The 16,646-nt window shown below is 41.6% G+C and overlaps 1 protein-coding gene across 3 annotated transcripts; it reads left to right on the forward strand.

Annotated features, from left to right (window-relative positions):
- Positions 1–665: 665 nt before the first annotated feature.
- Positions 666–12,346, forward strand: LOC117863853 (RNA polymerase II C-terminal domain phosphatase-like 1). Of its 3 annotated transcripts, XM_072294247.1 has the most exons (17): positions 667–954; positions 1,131–1,417; positions 2,566–3,042; positions 3,518–3,728; positions 3,913–4,070; positions 4,146–4,216; positions 4,373–4,478; positions 4,548–4,634; positions 5,218–5,751; positions 5,838–5,904; positions 6,587–6,720; positions 6,796–6,849; positions 8,694–8,790; positions 9,194–9,399; positions 9,482–9,631; positions 10,482–10,555; positions 11,616–12,346. In XM_072294247.1, the coding sequence occupies exons 2-17, from the start codon at positions 1,136–1,138 to the stop codon at positions 11,719–11,721; spliced, it is 2,814 nt and encodes a 937-aa protein (XP_072150348.1). In that variant the 5' UTR covers positions 667–954; positions 1,131–1,135; the 3' UTR covers positions 11,722–12,346. The 3 variants fall into 3 exon arrangements, with proteins under 3 accessions (XP_034603620.1, XP_072150348.1, XP_034603611.1); XM_034747729.2 differs by having other exon boundaries at positions 666–1,417; positions 9,566–9,631; XM_034747720.2 differs by having other exon boundaries at positions 667–1,417.
- The last annotated feature ends 4,300 nt before the right edge of the window (positions 12,347–16,646 follow it).

The raw sequence follows: 16,646 nt of genomic DNA on the forward strand, positions 1-16,646 counted from the left end.
AACTTTAAATATACTTATTAAAAATACATCAATTTTTTACAATGTTGCATTAGTTTAATCAAATCTGTCATGGTTGATATATAATTTTATAAACTTAGTTAAAGTTAAAAAATAATTCAAAGTAAAGTCATAACGTCCTATATCTTAGAATGGAGGAATAAAACTTATACGGTGTTTTAATTTTCAAGCAAAACAAGCAAATCCTACGTGATATCCTTTACTATAAGGAAAAACAATACCGGTTTATACGTAATATAATGTTAAAATTGCATGTTTGATTCCCATCACCATCGCATCCTTGGAAAACCCTCATGAACGATTCCAAAATTTATTTATTTTTAATCCTTTAAACAAAAAAGGCTATACTCCGTTCTCCGTAATGTGCATTGAGAAAAAGACGGCCGATCTCTCTCGTTTCCAGGACACTGATTTGGATAGCCAGGTGGCCAACTACCCACCCAACCATATACAAAAATAAAAAAAAGAGTAAAGAGGTCAACTACCCTCCTGGCCACCACCAGCAACGCACGAGACGTGCCAGAACCAGACGCTTTCGCCTAGCTGAGAAAAAAAGGGACGTAAACAAAAATCAAACGAAATCGCAAAAATAAAACCGGAAATAATTGCCTGGCGATAATACCAACCTATCCGCCCGCACCCTCTCACCTGCTCTCCCCCGCGACCTGCCAAAATAAAGGCTTCTGCTCTCTAGCGCCTCTCCCACCTCCACGGCTCCACCTCCCTCCCTCTCTCTCCCTGTCTCTCTCTTCCTCCACAACGCGGCCGCCATTGACGCGGTGTCGCACGAACTCCCCTAGATCTGAGCAAAGCACCCTGCGAATCCTCACCCGACATACCAAATCTGGTCGGAAGCGGTGAAGAATTCGGACACGATCCTAAGCATCGTTCACTAAGACCACACACATCTATCTGCTTTTTCCCCTGCCTGTTTTTGTGAGTTTTTTTCTCGTTTCGAACGACTCGTAAGAACAAATCTGCAAGGGGCTTGCAGATCCTGCAGATCTACCTGCGAGAGGCAGGCCCCTTGTTTTGGACGCCCAGAACGAACCCTTGACCTGAGGATCTGCTCGATCCGTTTGGGATCTGCTTGTTGTTTTTTCTGGATCTAGAGAGAATGTTCAAGTCGATGGTTTATTACGGGAACACCTCGATCGGAGAGGTGGAGGTGTGGCCCAAGGGCGAGGCGAGCGCCGGCCTGGCCGTGGCGGCGTGGGCGCGAGAAATCCGCGTCGACCGCCTGTCCCCGCCCAGCGAGCGGTGCCCGCCGCTCGCCGTCATGCACACCGTGGCCGTCGGCGCCCGATGCCTCGTCATGGAGTCCAGGCCGCCCGCCGCCACCGACGTGGCGCCACTGCCGCTCGTCGCCATGCACGCCGCTTGCCTCAGGGACAACAAGGTATATACAGATTATTCCTGACATATAAAGAGATTCACATCTCCACAGTCTAAAAAGAGGAACAACCTGAACACAAAAGAATCTCTCAAATTTTACATGGTGGACAGTTTGATGGATGGAATATTTTTTATTCTTACATGGACAAGTTTACTGGACCGTAATTAATCCTTACTAGATATTTAGTGTTGGAATAATCTGTTGATTTTACTTGAACGATCACTATGGACAAGGATTTTGACAGGATGTGGACGGATGACTAAGAATGGCACTGATATGTTGTCAGTGATGACACCGACTTGAACTTCCATGATTATTCACTTAAGGCCTTTATGCTATATGTGGACTTGAACTCGTTCTTCAAACTGTAGAATTTTAACTCAACTTTACTGAGGCTAGTTGGAAGGACATCAGAAACAGAGGTTTAATTTTTAGAGCAGGACAATGAGCTCCTGAATGTCCTAATGACATGCATTGGTTCTTTGGAATTGAGACCCGCAACACAAGTCTGATGACATGTGAAAAATTGGCATTCGTATGATACTCGTGGACTTTGCATCGTTGGTTTTAGCATTGTTAATGATTCGTAACATCGTATCATCACTTTAATTGAATCTAAATTTGATTCATGATTTCTGGTAACAAGTTGAAGGAACATATAAACATAATATGGAACGTCTGGACCTATCGCAAAGTTACTGTTACTCTCAAATGCTTCTTTATACTGCTGGACTAAACTTAAGAACCTGTGCTAATGTTTTCCTCTACAACAATTCATTGATAAATATGTTTTTTAGCAATACCAAAAATTGGATTTTTGGTGCTTCAATATGCACATTGAACTTTGCTGCTTTAGAATTCAGGATATACATGAGAATAAAATGACAGTTGATTCAGTTTGCAGTTTTGGACATACGTTTTATTGCCTTTTGCTGTTTTCCCACCCCTTGGCACCTTTATTCCTTAAACATCTTCGAGAATTTAAGATCCACCTTATATATTAGTTACCTCTGGGACTTAATGTTTTTGTTTAGCACATCCATCTTCAGCTTCTACTTATTCTTTTGTTTCCATCCTATTATTTTGGAAACTGTTTTTACTATACATCACATATACGCATTGAACCTTTTAATTCCTTGTCCTCCTTTCAGACTGCAGTTGTTCCTCTAGGAGATGAAGAATTGCATTTAGTTGCGATGACGTCCAGAAGAAACTTGGCAAATCATGCATGTTTCTGGGGCTATAAATTGCCATTTGGTTTGTACAATTCTTGCTTGACCATGTTAAATCTTCGGTGCCTGGGTATTGTGTTTGACCTGGATGAGACATTGATTGTCGCCAATACATCACGGTCTTTTGAGGACAGAATTGATGCGCTTCAAAGAAAGCAGAGTAATGAGACTGATCCACAGCGTAGAAATGGTATGTTATCAGAGATCAAGAGGTACCAGGATGATAAGTCCATCCTAAAGCAATATATAGAAGGTGATCAGGTATATGATGATGGAAAAATGTATAAAGCACAACCTGAGGTTGTTCCACCATTGTCTGATAACCAGCAACCAATGACACGTCCAGTTATAAGATTACAAGATAAAAACATTATCTTGACAAGAATAAACCCTCTGGTATGTGTTAAATTGCTTGAACTTGATTTGGGGCTGTCGATGACAGCATATCTATATCAGTGCATAGATACATCATACATGCATAGTGTGGGGTGCTTTCTATTTGGATTTTCCTTGCACATCAATACCCTAAGGGAATGCCATATTTGTAATGCCTGGAGCATGATGGACCTGTTTCTGTGCAGTGTCAAACTTTCTCTCATTATTATAGTTTATAAGGCAAAAGTTCCTAAAGATCTTTAGAAAAGCAAAAGCTCTTAGATTCATGGAATTTATCATGCTTGCATACCTATCGGTTATAACAATTATCAGTTAGGCCTATGGATGTATGTATGAGGAGATATATATTCTTGCTTAGTAATAGCAATGGTTTATTATCTTGCGATTTGGTTGTTCAAGCTTCTCGTTTGCACTAACTGATTTGGTTGCACAAAAATTGCCAAACGGCTAGACTGATTTGTACTGCTTTCTGTAGATAAGGGATACAAGCGTTCTTGTCCGTTTAAGGCCAGCCTGGGAGGATCTTCGCAGTTATTTAATTGCGAGAGGTCGCAAGCGTTTTGAGGTCTATGTGTGTACGATGGCGGAGAGAGATTATGCTTTAGAAATGTGGCGATTGCTTGATCCAGATTCAAGATTGATTAACTCTGTTCAACTTAATGATCGAATGGTGTGTGTAAAATCTGGTATGTAATTCCTCTTATTTCTGAACAAGTACAAAATGAGCATAGTGTAATTTGACCTAAATGTTGTTGTAATGAGAAGCTGACAAACTGTCAAAATTGCAGCTCAAATTTTAAATTCTCTTTGTGCACATTTTTTTTTGTAGTTCCATCATACTGATGTTAATGCCAAGGTTACCATTTATAGGTTTGAAAAAGTCACTGTTAAATGTTTTCCATGATGGTTCTTGCCATCCTGGAATGGCATTAGTAATTGATGATCGTCTAAAAGTTTGGGATGAGAAAGATCAATCTAGAGTTCATGTGGTTCCTGCATTCACTCCATACTATGCTCCTCAAGCAGAGGTGAAGTTTATAGCCTGTAGCCCTGTACCACTATGAATACATCGTGTGATCACTAACAGCATTTTCACCTTCTAGGCAAACTGCTCTATCCCAGTTCTGTGTGTCGCCAGAAATGTTGCATGCAATGTTAGGGGTGGTTTCTTCAAGTAAGATTATCTTATTCCAATATGATTCCAGATCCATAAGTTTGAAATATTTCTCTAATGCTTCTCTAGACTGCTCTGTGTATTCGTTCTCTGTAATTTGTACCACAGTAAGTACAACAGACTTTTTGATATAGAATTTCATGACTCAATTGACAGAGACTTTGATGAAGGCCTCTTGCCGAGGATTAGCAATGTTCATTATGAGGATGAGATAAATGATATCTCAACAGCTCCGGATGTCGGCAATTATTTGATAAGAGAGGTAAGTTTGGAATGTTTGTTGCTTCTCTGTTCACCTCTCAGTAACTAACAGTTCTTTTCATCTTTGTAGGATGAGAATGTTGCAGCAGTAAATGGAAATAGAGATGCATTGCCTTTTGATGGTATGGCAGATGCTGAGGTTGAGAGGAGAATGAAGGTTTGTGCTTTTCCTGACTCTATTTTGATTTTTTCCCTTGAAGTCACCAAATTTTGAAAAAAAAGCAAGACATGCTATTATAGTCCATGGCAGCTATTAGCACAGTTTCTGAAAAAAAATTCGTTATATATTACTAAATAACAATGTTACAAATCATTTGACAGATCAGGTTGGCAGTATCAGTGGTTGTAAATAATAATTAAGAGAATTGGAACTAAAATTTGAGAAATTTTAGTTTGTGGAACATCTTATATTGTAGCAGCAAACACAGATATATATAACAAACAGTTTTCTATAATGTTTTCCACTTTCAGTTCAATTAAGATTCTAGCAGTGCCTGAAAACACAAATCGTAACTAAGATGTATTTGTTCCATAATTAAGCAGTATAGATATCAGTTTGTTAAAATTATGATTTGGTGTCTGTTTTGCGCTGTTTGTTTATTTGAAATGCATGACGGCATGAAGAATTTTTCTAGTGTGATGCTAAAATTTGAGGCATTTTGTATTGTACAAAATTAACTCGCAACACTTCTTTATGTTCCCATATTTATTCCTCTTATACCCATCTTAACTACTTCCAGGAAGCATCAGGCAATGCTCAAGCATTCCATCCAACAGTGGCAAGCTTTGTCATGCCAGTAGCCCCTCCCCAGAATTTTATTTCGTCTTCAGTCGCACCAATAGCCCCACCCCTTGGCATGATGCCACCTCCATTCAACCAACCAGTTGTTCAACCAGGTTTTTCAGATCCACTGCAAGGCTCTCCAGCTAGAGAAGAGGGTGAAGTTCCTGAATCTGAGTTGGATCCAGACACAAGGAGGAGGCTTCTCATATTACAGCATGGTCAAGACACAAGAGATGCTACACCTCCACTCCCAGCAATACCACCAGTGCAAGTCCCAGTTCCACCAGTGCAACCTCATGGGAACTGGTTTCCCGCAGAAGATGGTATGAATCCAAGTAATCTGAATATAGGTCCAGCAGGTTTCACTGTAGAATCTGATTCTCTGCTCTATGAGAAAAAGCAACCACCTCATCCTTCATTCTTTCATGGTGGGGACAATCCTATGTCCTCTGATAGATTTAGCTATCAGAATCAGAGGTTTCCCTCTCAGGTAGGCAATTCGAATAATTTTTTTTGAGAATTAGGGTTTGCTAAGTAGCCATGTAGACACTTGGTGACAACATTTGCTTGATGCAGCTACCGCATGCTGATGATCACCACATACTTCAGAACCATGGACCTCCAAAATACAGATCCTTTTCTGGTATGTTTTATCTATTTACATCCCACACCCTTTGTCTTTTAGTGTTAATGTTGAGGGGGCGCTTTTGGTGTCCTCCCTCATCTTCTGTTACTATGCCTATACTAGGTAAAGAGATGTTAGGTATGAGGTTGGTCAGTAGCAGTTGTTTAATTGATTTAATTATTAGGTCAATCGTTTTGAGCTTATTTCTCTACTAATGTGATGATTCAACACAAAATTCATATTCTGAAACATCTATAGTATGGTAATTTTTCCTATATTCTTTTGCCTGTCATCACTGCTACTGCATGCTATTGAAGTACTGAGCACATCTCCTACTTGCCATTTTACCTCTATTTTTACATCTGCCTATATATTGTTGTCTCTTCAACACACGAATTCGCTCGCTGGACCTTTGGGCATCATAAAGCCTTGATTACCTATAGAGCAGCACTATAGGTAATCAAGGCCTTGTTCTGTTATTTGTAGCTGAAGGCGCTTCCTTATGCTGATGATTTTGTGATGAGTTGCTGCATTAATGTTGAGTAATTAACTATTTGAAATAAGGTCCCACTAATGCTGGCATAATTAGGAAAGCTAGTAATTCGATAGACCAAAAATTCCACTTTTGTCAAGCATATCTGGGTATAGATATGAAGTTATTTTAGGATGGAACATGCTTAACTTTGTTTATGCCATGAAGGTGAGGAGCTATCAGGTCGGCATGTTCCCACAAACCAGAGAAACAACCAGTTAGAATCAGGAAGACACTTTGCACAATATACAGGGACCCCTGCTGGCATATTAGAGGGGATTGCACTGAAGTGTGGATCTAAGGTAGTGTCTAGCATTCAATACTAATGGGTCAGAATACTTGTAGTTAATCTTGGTTAACATTCCTTTTATGTTTAGGTGGAGTACAGGTCAACATTATGTGATACTGCAGAGCTACAGTTCTCTATTGAGGTAGATTAGAACCTCTTCTCTCAATTGATTTCATCATATGAACAGCTTCATCTAACAGGGAAGTCTATAGCTAGAATAATTGGAAGTTGTGAAAACAGATGTGCAGAATGTAATTCGGTGTACCAAGCCCATGGCTGTCGGTTAACATGCCCTAGGAATAATTAGTAAAGTGTAGTTCTGGAGGGTAATTTTCGTCGGGAGGCATACATAAAAAAAGTACTCGGCACGTTGCCTTGCATGCGAAAAATAAGCTAGAAAAATTATATAAAATAACTAAAAAAGTGACTTAGCTTGATTCGACGATTGTCGACGAAGCTGTGGCGGTCGTTGTGAAGCCGCGATGGTTGTTGATGAAGCCGACTAGTCGTAGTCGATTCCGACTAGATGTCGACGGTATGAGGCCCGCCCTCGACTAGTTTTCTAGTCAAGACGAGTAGTTGAAGTAGACCGTCAACTAGTCGAGACGAGTAGTCGAAGTAGTCGTCGGCGACTTGATGCGGCTGGACGTCGGGTAGCAGTGCTCGCGTACATCTTCTATGTATGTTAGGCTATGATTTTGTGGTCTGGTGGTAACCTTACATGTGCGTGCAGCACAAATCCCTCAAAATTGCTTCTCACGGAGAGTAGTCGGAGCTGATTATTTGCCTCAATCCCACGTGATTGTAACATATTTTGTCATCTTGGGAATTATGGCATGGGTCCCTCGGTCTGCCTGATCTCCCTACTCGAATAGGATTTGCCTCTGCCTTGATCGACGAGCCGCATCATCAGCCTGCGGTGGAAACCGACTCGGTCTTCGACTGGAACGCGGAGCGTATCGATTCTGTCTTGGCGTAGATTTTTCTGCTCGGAATTTTGACTCGGCGACTTGCTTCTTGTTGAGTAGATTTATCTTGATGATGAGGTCCCTCAAGCTCGCCCGGTAATCTCGACGATCACCGCTACATGGCGCGCCAGATGTCGGTGTTTTATACCCGACAACCTACCGAGGAGTATCCCGAGGTAGTAGATTGGTTGGTGGGGGATTGTCGGATTTGGAACTCAAAGGTAAAGCGAGGACACAAGATACTGATTTATACAGGTTCGAGCCAATAGAGTAGCGTAATACCCTCGTCTTGTTTGGGGTGTTGTATATTGCGCCCTGTACTTGGGTATTGAGGATTTGATCCTCTGTGGTTCTATAAGGTCTTTGCCTAGGGACCCCTGCTCTTCTTTATACACTCCAGGGGGCGGGATTACTAGTCGGTTACAAGGAGGAGTCCTAAAAGGATTACATAGTATGAGTCCTAGTAGGATTATAGAGGAATCCTAGTAGGAGTCCATCTTCTTCCTTCCTTGCGGGCACTGGGGATCTATCCCCGACAAACAAGGTGGTGGCCGAGCGCAACGGCCATATACTTCTGGATGATAGTGCTCGCGTCCAGCTTGGTGCGTGGTTCCGCCTCCACGACATATGACCGCCCACCATGAGAACGAAACGGTGATAACGCCGACTTTGCTTCGGCGCGCATGGATCGATGCACTTGACACCAATGGAGTAACGACCTCGTGGGACACACTTGCTAATGCCAAGTCCGGACCCTTACATGTACGATTTGACGACCATCAGGAGCTTGATCAAAGGGTGGACGGTACATGAAATACTGTCCACCCCTGACCTGGTCTTCATCTCCTTCCTGCCATGCTAGGGGCCTTGCAAGAGTGCCGCCGCATCCCCGAGGCTACTGTTGTCAATAAATGTCCTAAGGAAAACTTTTACTGAACTATCATCTGCTTGCAATAGTTTACTGTGCTTACGTCATTCCTCTTTTGTGTTTCCTATTTTTTTATCCCGCCTCGTCCAGGTTTGGATTGTTGGGGAAAAGATAGGTGAAGGAATTGGCAGGACAAGGAGAGAAGCACAACGTCAAGCTGCAGAAATGTCTTTAAGAAACTTGGCTAGTAAGTTTGTGTTCCATGCTTGGGCTACTGGACTTCACTGTATTTGTATTTATGTCATTGGTGTTGTGCAACCAATTGGGTTTCATCTCCAAGAGTGCCTCAGTTTTTCTACATTTGCTCACCAAGACTATCATGACCCTTTCCCTTCTGAGAGAGGGACCCCTACATCTTTATCTGGGCTTTGGTCTAAAATTCATCATGTTGCTTGGCAGTTCTACTTACATGTTAGATTATTGGTTTGAGCTTTAGTTCTTTGAAAATATGTCTGGCTAGAGCTTTGTTTCATTTGATATGGGTCGAAAGAGGCAATAACTTGGCATTCTTGTAGTATTTCGTGCACTGCTGAAACATTTTTATGCAATAATCTATTTTATTGAGCTTGACATTGTAAATTTACCTGCAGATAAATACTTGTCATCTGATCCAAATAAGATGACTGATCTGAAAGAAAATGGTTTCAGTAGCAACCGAAACTTTTTTGGATACTCTGGAAATAATAGGGATGATATTTTGCCAGTTCCAAGTACTTCCGAGGAATCTCGCTTTATGAAAATGGAGGAGAATAACTCCAGAAAAACAGGAGGTTCTGTTGCTGCTCTCAAGGAGCTTGTAAGTAGCTGGTTGATTATTAGTTGTCTGACTTGATTCTTTTATCACACAAGCACATGATATATATGAAAACACATTGCAGTGCACGGCTGAGGGATATAACTTAGTTTTTCAAGCTCGTCCATATGCTCCAGATGGCTCAGTTGGGAAAGAATCTTATGCTCAGGTAGAAGTTGGTGGACAAATTCTAGGCAAAGGAGTTGCGTCAACATGGGAGGAGGCCAAACTCCAGGTAATAAGCAGTTTCATACTAAATGAATCAATTTATTTTCCTATCATTAGTTTAGTTTCCCCACCCTAAGAAAGTCTGGATTCATCTAGTTAATCCAAAGGTTATGTATGTTATGGCAAGTAGGCTGGCCACAGGCTTAGGCCCACGAGTACTGTAGCTCGTGAACAGTACCACGAGGGGAATGAGATTGGTTTGCTAGCAGGTCATTAGAGATAAGGTTGTTTAGATTAGATTGAGTTTGTTAGATGGCTGGCTATATAAGCACAGCTGCACCATCCATTGTAATCAAGGAAGAAGTAGAGGATTAATCTCAGAGCCTCCAGCGTGAGGGCGAGATCCCATCTACTACCTTCCCTATCTCAGTAATTCTACCATATCAATGTAACATGGCAAAAGGTGGTTCATTGTCATTACCACATGCCAAAAGTTAAGTAACACATGATTTTGTCATCAACGGGACTAAGAGTTGGGCCTGGTAGACAAATTGGATAGGTTAAGGCCTCAGATCATAAAGAAAATGTGTACAGAGGCTCAATTGAGCAAGTTCATATTATATTTAGTTGCCTTCGCTTCAGATGTAATTTGTTGTTTCAATCCATCTTCTAGATTTTCAGAAATCCAGTGTCTTAAACATTGCATTTGTAGTGGCCACTCTAGCTAGGATATTCTAACATATCTGGGAATGTATTTTTGAGTAGAAAGTTAGAAACAGTATATTCTATTTGTATGTTAGATTTTAACCTGCAATGAGCTTTTCTTGATTGGATACTGTAATGGCTTTTTTCTTGATTGGATATAGTTTAGATGTTATGTTTCCATCTTGAAGTTTCATATGTTTTTCACTTTGTAGGCTGCTGATGAGGCTCTTGGAACTTTAAGATCCATGCTAGGTCAACTTGGTCATAAACGGTCAGGTTCTCCAAGGTGATTATGTTTTTTTATCTTTTGGGACGCTGCATATCTGCTACTCCCTCCGTCCCAGAATATAGCTACGTAATTTGTCCCAAATATAAATATGTTTGGAGTTCCCACCTCCCCTTTTACATATTAATGGGCAAAAATACCCCCTCATTCTTTTGGTGCACAGCTAATTTTACGGCAAGATTTTGCATGTTAGTTGTTATTTTTCTTTTGCATGGCGCTCACAAATTAGCCTGATGGAATCTGGAGCCAAATGAATCAGATTGGCAAGGATTGCTTATTAGCCTGATGGAAACAGAAAGGAAGCTCAGCTGGCAAAAAAAGCGCCAGATGTATTCCATTACTGCCATGCAAAGCGTCTACCGCAGCCATGAAATTAGCTAGTCATTAGCGGTAGTCAGCTGTGGAAATTAACTGAGGGCAATTTAGTCTTTCTATCCTCCTTAATCTGTCTGAAAAATGCTAAACATAGCTATATTCTGAGACAGAGGGAGTATTTCTTTTGGGTGTAAATACATAAAACTACCTTGGTTGATGAACCTGCTCCGGGATTCTATATTGAATGGACCAGAAAGGATGTTTCTTGGTTCCAACATTTATATTTGTCTAGCCAGTAGTTAAGTCCACATTCATTAGATTTTTTATGTTGCTTATGCTGTGGTTCCATGTAACAATGTGGTGACCAATAGTGTGGGTAGGTGTGGGTGGGTGGTTAGGTGGATACAGTATTGCATTGTAGCAGAGTGATGGTCAGTGGTCAAATTAGCTAGGGGAGGACATAGAGTGTTGTTGCTTGGTGATAGTCTGGACTGTATTAAGATTTAGGTTATTGCAGATTAGGCAAGAGTGTATTGAAGTAGAAGTGTGGTGCCTTAGCTAGGTTGGGTCATGTTCCAGTCACCATTTGACATGGAAATTGCTGGTGCGAATTGCTGTCTTGCAGCTTCTGGTATATATGTGACTGTCTGATTAGATTTTGGGCACCATCTTTCATTTGTAATCTTCCTATATAGCTTTTATTTCAGTACCATTTAAATGACTATATAATTGCCATTTACCACAGGTCGGTGGCACCAAATTTTAACAAGCGCTTCAAGCCTGATTTTCCAAGGACAATGCAGAGGGTTCCTTATGGAACATATTCCAGGATAGAAGGCCATGTTCCTTGAGAGGTTTGCATAGTTAATGTGCCTGGGCACTGGACTTTTAAACTGGATGAAACTTCGAGCTGTCAACTCCAGACAAGCAGTGCAAACCATGGATTCCTGGCTTCTGGTTGACTTCCAAGGCTCTCCCAGTCCCCGGGCCCCATTGGTGACAAAGGAGATTGTTATGGTTGCACCAAGAAAGTTGAAGTATTTATGGTGGCCATGACTTCATGCAGAATTTTTTTACCTGGGCTTCCTCCATTATGTGACCGGCGTTGCACCATGTTGGTGTAATCCCCGTGGATCTGGAAATTGAAAGCTTGAGCTCTTGGAGTTGATGCAGCACCATTTCTTTTTGGTGATCGAAGAGCAGAGCTGTATCTGGTGGGCATTTTGTTGGACCCACGTAGTTTACGCTCGGGGTCCTAGTTGTAGCCAAATTTGTAATTAGTTTCTTAGGCTAGTGGGTGCACAGAACTAATCAGTTTCTTACGCTAGAGGATGCACAGAACTAATCAGCATGTTGATATAGTCATCTTTGTAACTCTAGGAAGCCAATCTTTGTAGCGGTTGATGAATTCAGTAGGTGACAACGTTCATATGTATGTTGTAGGCATCGTTGTAATACATGGTCCCCTTCTTCGCATGGTTGGGAGTATGCCCCCTGTAATTCTTTTGGTCCTTGTGTCACTCTGATTTGCGCAGAGGTCCTTTTGTCCCATAGCCATAGGCCACATTCACATCATCTTATTACCACTACGCTCTTAAATATGTGAAGTTGAGCTGGATAGCTTTTCCAATATATTCGAGAACGGAGTTTAGTGTTCGTTCGAGAGCTGAAGCTTCCAATGATGTCTTGTGCGTTGTAGACAGATTCTAGGTACTTTCCAGGCTTAAGATCGTACTTCCTCTAACTTTTATAATACTTCCTCTAACTTTATAAGTTCATAGATATTATTATGTATTTAGATATAAATAAACTTTTTTAATTCCTTCGACTTTTTTCTAAGTTCATAGATATTATTATGTATTTAAATATAGATAAACTTTTCTAAGTTCATAGATATTATTATCTATTTAGATATAGAGTATGTCTAAATACATAATAATATGTACGGACCTAGAAAAGTTAAAATGACCTCCAACTTTTCTAGGTTGATAGATATTATTATGTATTTAGACATAAAGTATGTCTAAATATATAATAATATGTACAAACTAAAAAAACTAAAATGATCTTCAGTAATATAAGTCACCTAAGTCACCTGCCTGCGAAGCAGCGAGAGACAAATGAAGCGGCTGTTTTCTGTTAGACACCTGCCTCCATCAGTCCTCGTAGTACTATCAGTTACTCGGAAGTCTTCCTCCGATGTGCAGAGGTATCTCCTCATCAGTGCCATCCTGAAGGTAGCACCGGGGGCACCAGTGAAAAATGGGTCTTTATTCTTCGTGGGTAAGGAGCAAATCTTCTGAAAATCCATCCGGGATAAATTAATAGAGATGAAAGGAGAATCTTTAGTCCCGGGTCACCCAACCGGGACTAAAGATCCCCTTTAGTCCCGATTGGTAAAACCAACCGGGACTAAAGGGTCTACCACGCTAGGCGCGGGACAGGACACTTTACTCCCGGTTGGTAAAACCAACCAACCGGGAGTAAGGGGGGTCCCTCTAGTCCCGGTTAGGTTTTCCAACCGGGACTAAAGTCCTACTTGAAATTTCAGGCGCGTGCTATGTAGGCGCCTGCATGCGGCTGTAATTTCATGCATCACGTACGTATCCCTTTAGTTAACCTTTAGTAGTTGAGACTTTTTTTATAATGAAATCAAACTAGTATTAAACGAATCAAACTAGTATTTATACAATTACTATATATACAATTCTTAGTGTGTATATATATACAATTCTTGGCATAATATACAAATCTTAGCGTATTATACAAATCAAACTATCTACGATCTTCCCGTCGAGGTGTTGCTCGGAGCGTCTAATTTTCGTCCATCGTAATAAAATTCTCCTTGTGGATTTACCACCTCGTCCACCAGGAATCCAATGAGACCTTCACATATTGCTGCTACTTTTTCCTTCTTCAAGAGTCCCTGTTGAATATTTAACATCTATAATTTGGAAACATGTGAATTTTACACGAACAGTTAAATATAAGGAGGTAGAAAATAATTAACTACTTATAGTTTTATTTTACGTACTTTATAATTGTGCGGCATCGTCTTTCCCTTGGGTCCTGTAAAATTGTGCATGTGGTCACAGACGTAGTAGCCACATAGATTATTCCCGGGTTTCTGTCTTAAGCACTTCAGTGGGGAAAAAACAAGTTATGAAATATTCGTGTTATAGAATGTACAAAATATGCAGACTTCATATGTACTGGGAAGTCTGTGTTCCATGTAAGTTTTTCTTTGAATGGACCTCTGTGTATCCTGATGAATTCTCTCCATGCGCTGCGGATTAAAATAATGAATGATATAGTGTTAGGTGAAAATTTAGGACACAAACTTTTGCATAGAGATAAAGGTCCTACAATCCTAGCATGTCTTGGTACTCCACTAGATCTTTCCTCAATGAATCGAAGACAGTGACATGGCTTCTTTCAAGTCCAATTATAATGAGGATCTAGTGGTAGCTGCGTACGTAAATGTTCGTATATATTAGAGCTAACTAACATTAATCAGATAAGGAAAAAGAAAATGAAAATAGACGGTCTACACACACTTACTTGAAGTTGTATGGAAACAGTATGAAATCTTTGAATTTTTGTTTGTCTAGGAAATTGTATACTTCCACCAAGGTTTTGTCAGGCGCATCTTGTATCTATTTTTTGTTAACTACGAATGGATCCATGAAGCCAACATGGAGGTACGCTTCTCATCGGCACATTTGAATTAGCATCCTACATAAAATGGAAGACGAAGTTAGTACGACGACGCACGCACAAAAAATAATGATATGAGCCAAAATTTACATATAGATAAACGGACACTTACAAAACCCAGGCCCTGATCAGAGAGATGTCCAGGGCATCATGATGGTACACTTCATATATATCCTTGAATTCTAGCCACAAGACTTTCTCGCCTTCACCGTAAAAATCTATCGGTTTTACCTTAAGGCCGAACATCTCACTCGAGTCGGCGGACAACTTCATGTACCATTGATGGAATTCGTACATCTTTGTTGATAGCTTCCGTACCAACTCAGGCCTTACCAGAGGCTTGCCTAGCTCAAAGGTCCATCTCAGTTCAACTGGCGGTGCAGCTGGCAGCTCAACTTTCCCTAGACATTCATCAAGTCCCATACCTATTTCTTCCATGAATTTCAATACTTGTGCTTGTTAATCCAAGGGCATTGCTGCTATCTTTTTAGCATCTTTTTCTGGTAGATGCCCGAACAGCACCACTAGAAGAGGACTTTCCTTTCTTTTTTTCCTCTCATCAGCCTTGAATAACGCTTGTTCGTAGTTTGATAGTAGTGGTATCCTCTTCTTGGCTCCTTCTTGCATATTGATAAAAAAATTTAATTCTCTTCGATCTATTGGCGGTGGCTCCATCTCCTTTGCTTTTTTTTTCTTTGGCCTGTTTCTTGAATCACTCCCTGGCCTCTGCTTGGATTTTGGCCCAGCGTTCCGCATGAGTCATTTCCTCCCAGCGTTCCTCATGAGTCACTTCAGGCTTTTTTATTTTCCTCTTTCTCTGTCTTGGCTTGGGAGGCAGTGGTCGCGACTTCTGAAATGGTGCTCCAGGTTGCTTACTCGGGGCTGCTCTTAGTCCTGGTGACGGTAATCGAGGAGGGGTATTGTTGTCGTCGTCATCGTGCCCACCACCAGGATGTAGTGGAGATGGATACCTTGACCGAGCAGGAAGCGGCGGTCCCAATGGTGATGATGGTCCTGCAGTAGGTTGTGCTAGAGATGACAGTCTTGAGCTTTGAGAAGATGGTCGCTACTCGGGATTAGCGGGGAGCGGTCTTGAGCTCTGAGGAGATGCCTCCATACCGGGGATGATGATGTAGCGTTTGCGCCATAGAATGATCCCGTGAAGCGCATCTCCTAGTGTCCTTTCCCCGTTGCCTCCCGGTAGGTCGAGCTCTAGGCCTTCATATTGGCTATCAGCGAGCTGCTCTAGGTCGACGCTGGCGTAGCCAGGTGGAATCTCCATGCCATGGCTTGTCTGCCCTGCTAGGATTGGAAAGGCACTCACGTACGCCACCTGTACATATAGCAGAAATAAAGAAGTTATTAAACTCTGATCCTGAGGTGTGGATCGATTGAGAAGACTGCATAAATATTATGTATAAGTATACCTTAATGGTGAGGTTGCCGACCAGTGTATGCAGCTCACATGAGGTGCGTTACGTGATGGCATCCACAGCGAACCGTTGCTCGTCCATGGGTAATCTTGGCGTCTACGGATTAGGGAGCCCTGTAGAAGCACAGCTGCTCCTAAGGCATTGAGAAGGGTTGGCGAAGTTTGGATCCGGCAGTGCTCCAGATTGGATCAACTCTGCAACTGTGTGGGCCACACGATGATTGATTTCCTCCTGCATTCGTACTTCTTGTGAATGCACTTTGGATTCTAGCATGCGCCACCAGCTCTCCTCGATCTGTTCCTTTCTTCGCTTGCGGCTTCTGTACGAGGCACTGTCGCCTCGAAAAGCAAACTTCCATGGAACGACCCTGAACCCTTGGCAACGTCCTGGGTGCTTAGGATTCCCGAGAGCCAATGTGAGCTCATCATTCTCTCGGTCCACCTTCAACCTCCCAGCCGTAGCATCTTTAATGTTTTTGATAAGCCTTTCGGCCTCCTAACGTATTGTCTCATTGAAGATCAGCGTCCCATCCTCTTGGCTCAGGCCATTCAATAGTTGCTGGGACGAAACCCCGATTGATCAAGTCTTCTTCCATCTGGGAATTGTTGTGCCGTAACCACCTCGCA

Source organism: Setaria viridis, chromosome 1, assembly GCF_005286985.2.
Source record: "Setaria viridis chromosome 1, Setaria_viridis_v4.0, whole genome shotgun sequence".
Taxonomy (NCBI): Eukaryota; Viridiplantae; Streptophyta; class Magnoliopsida; order Poales; family Poaceae; genus Setaria; species Setaria viridis.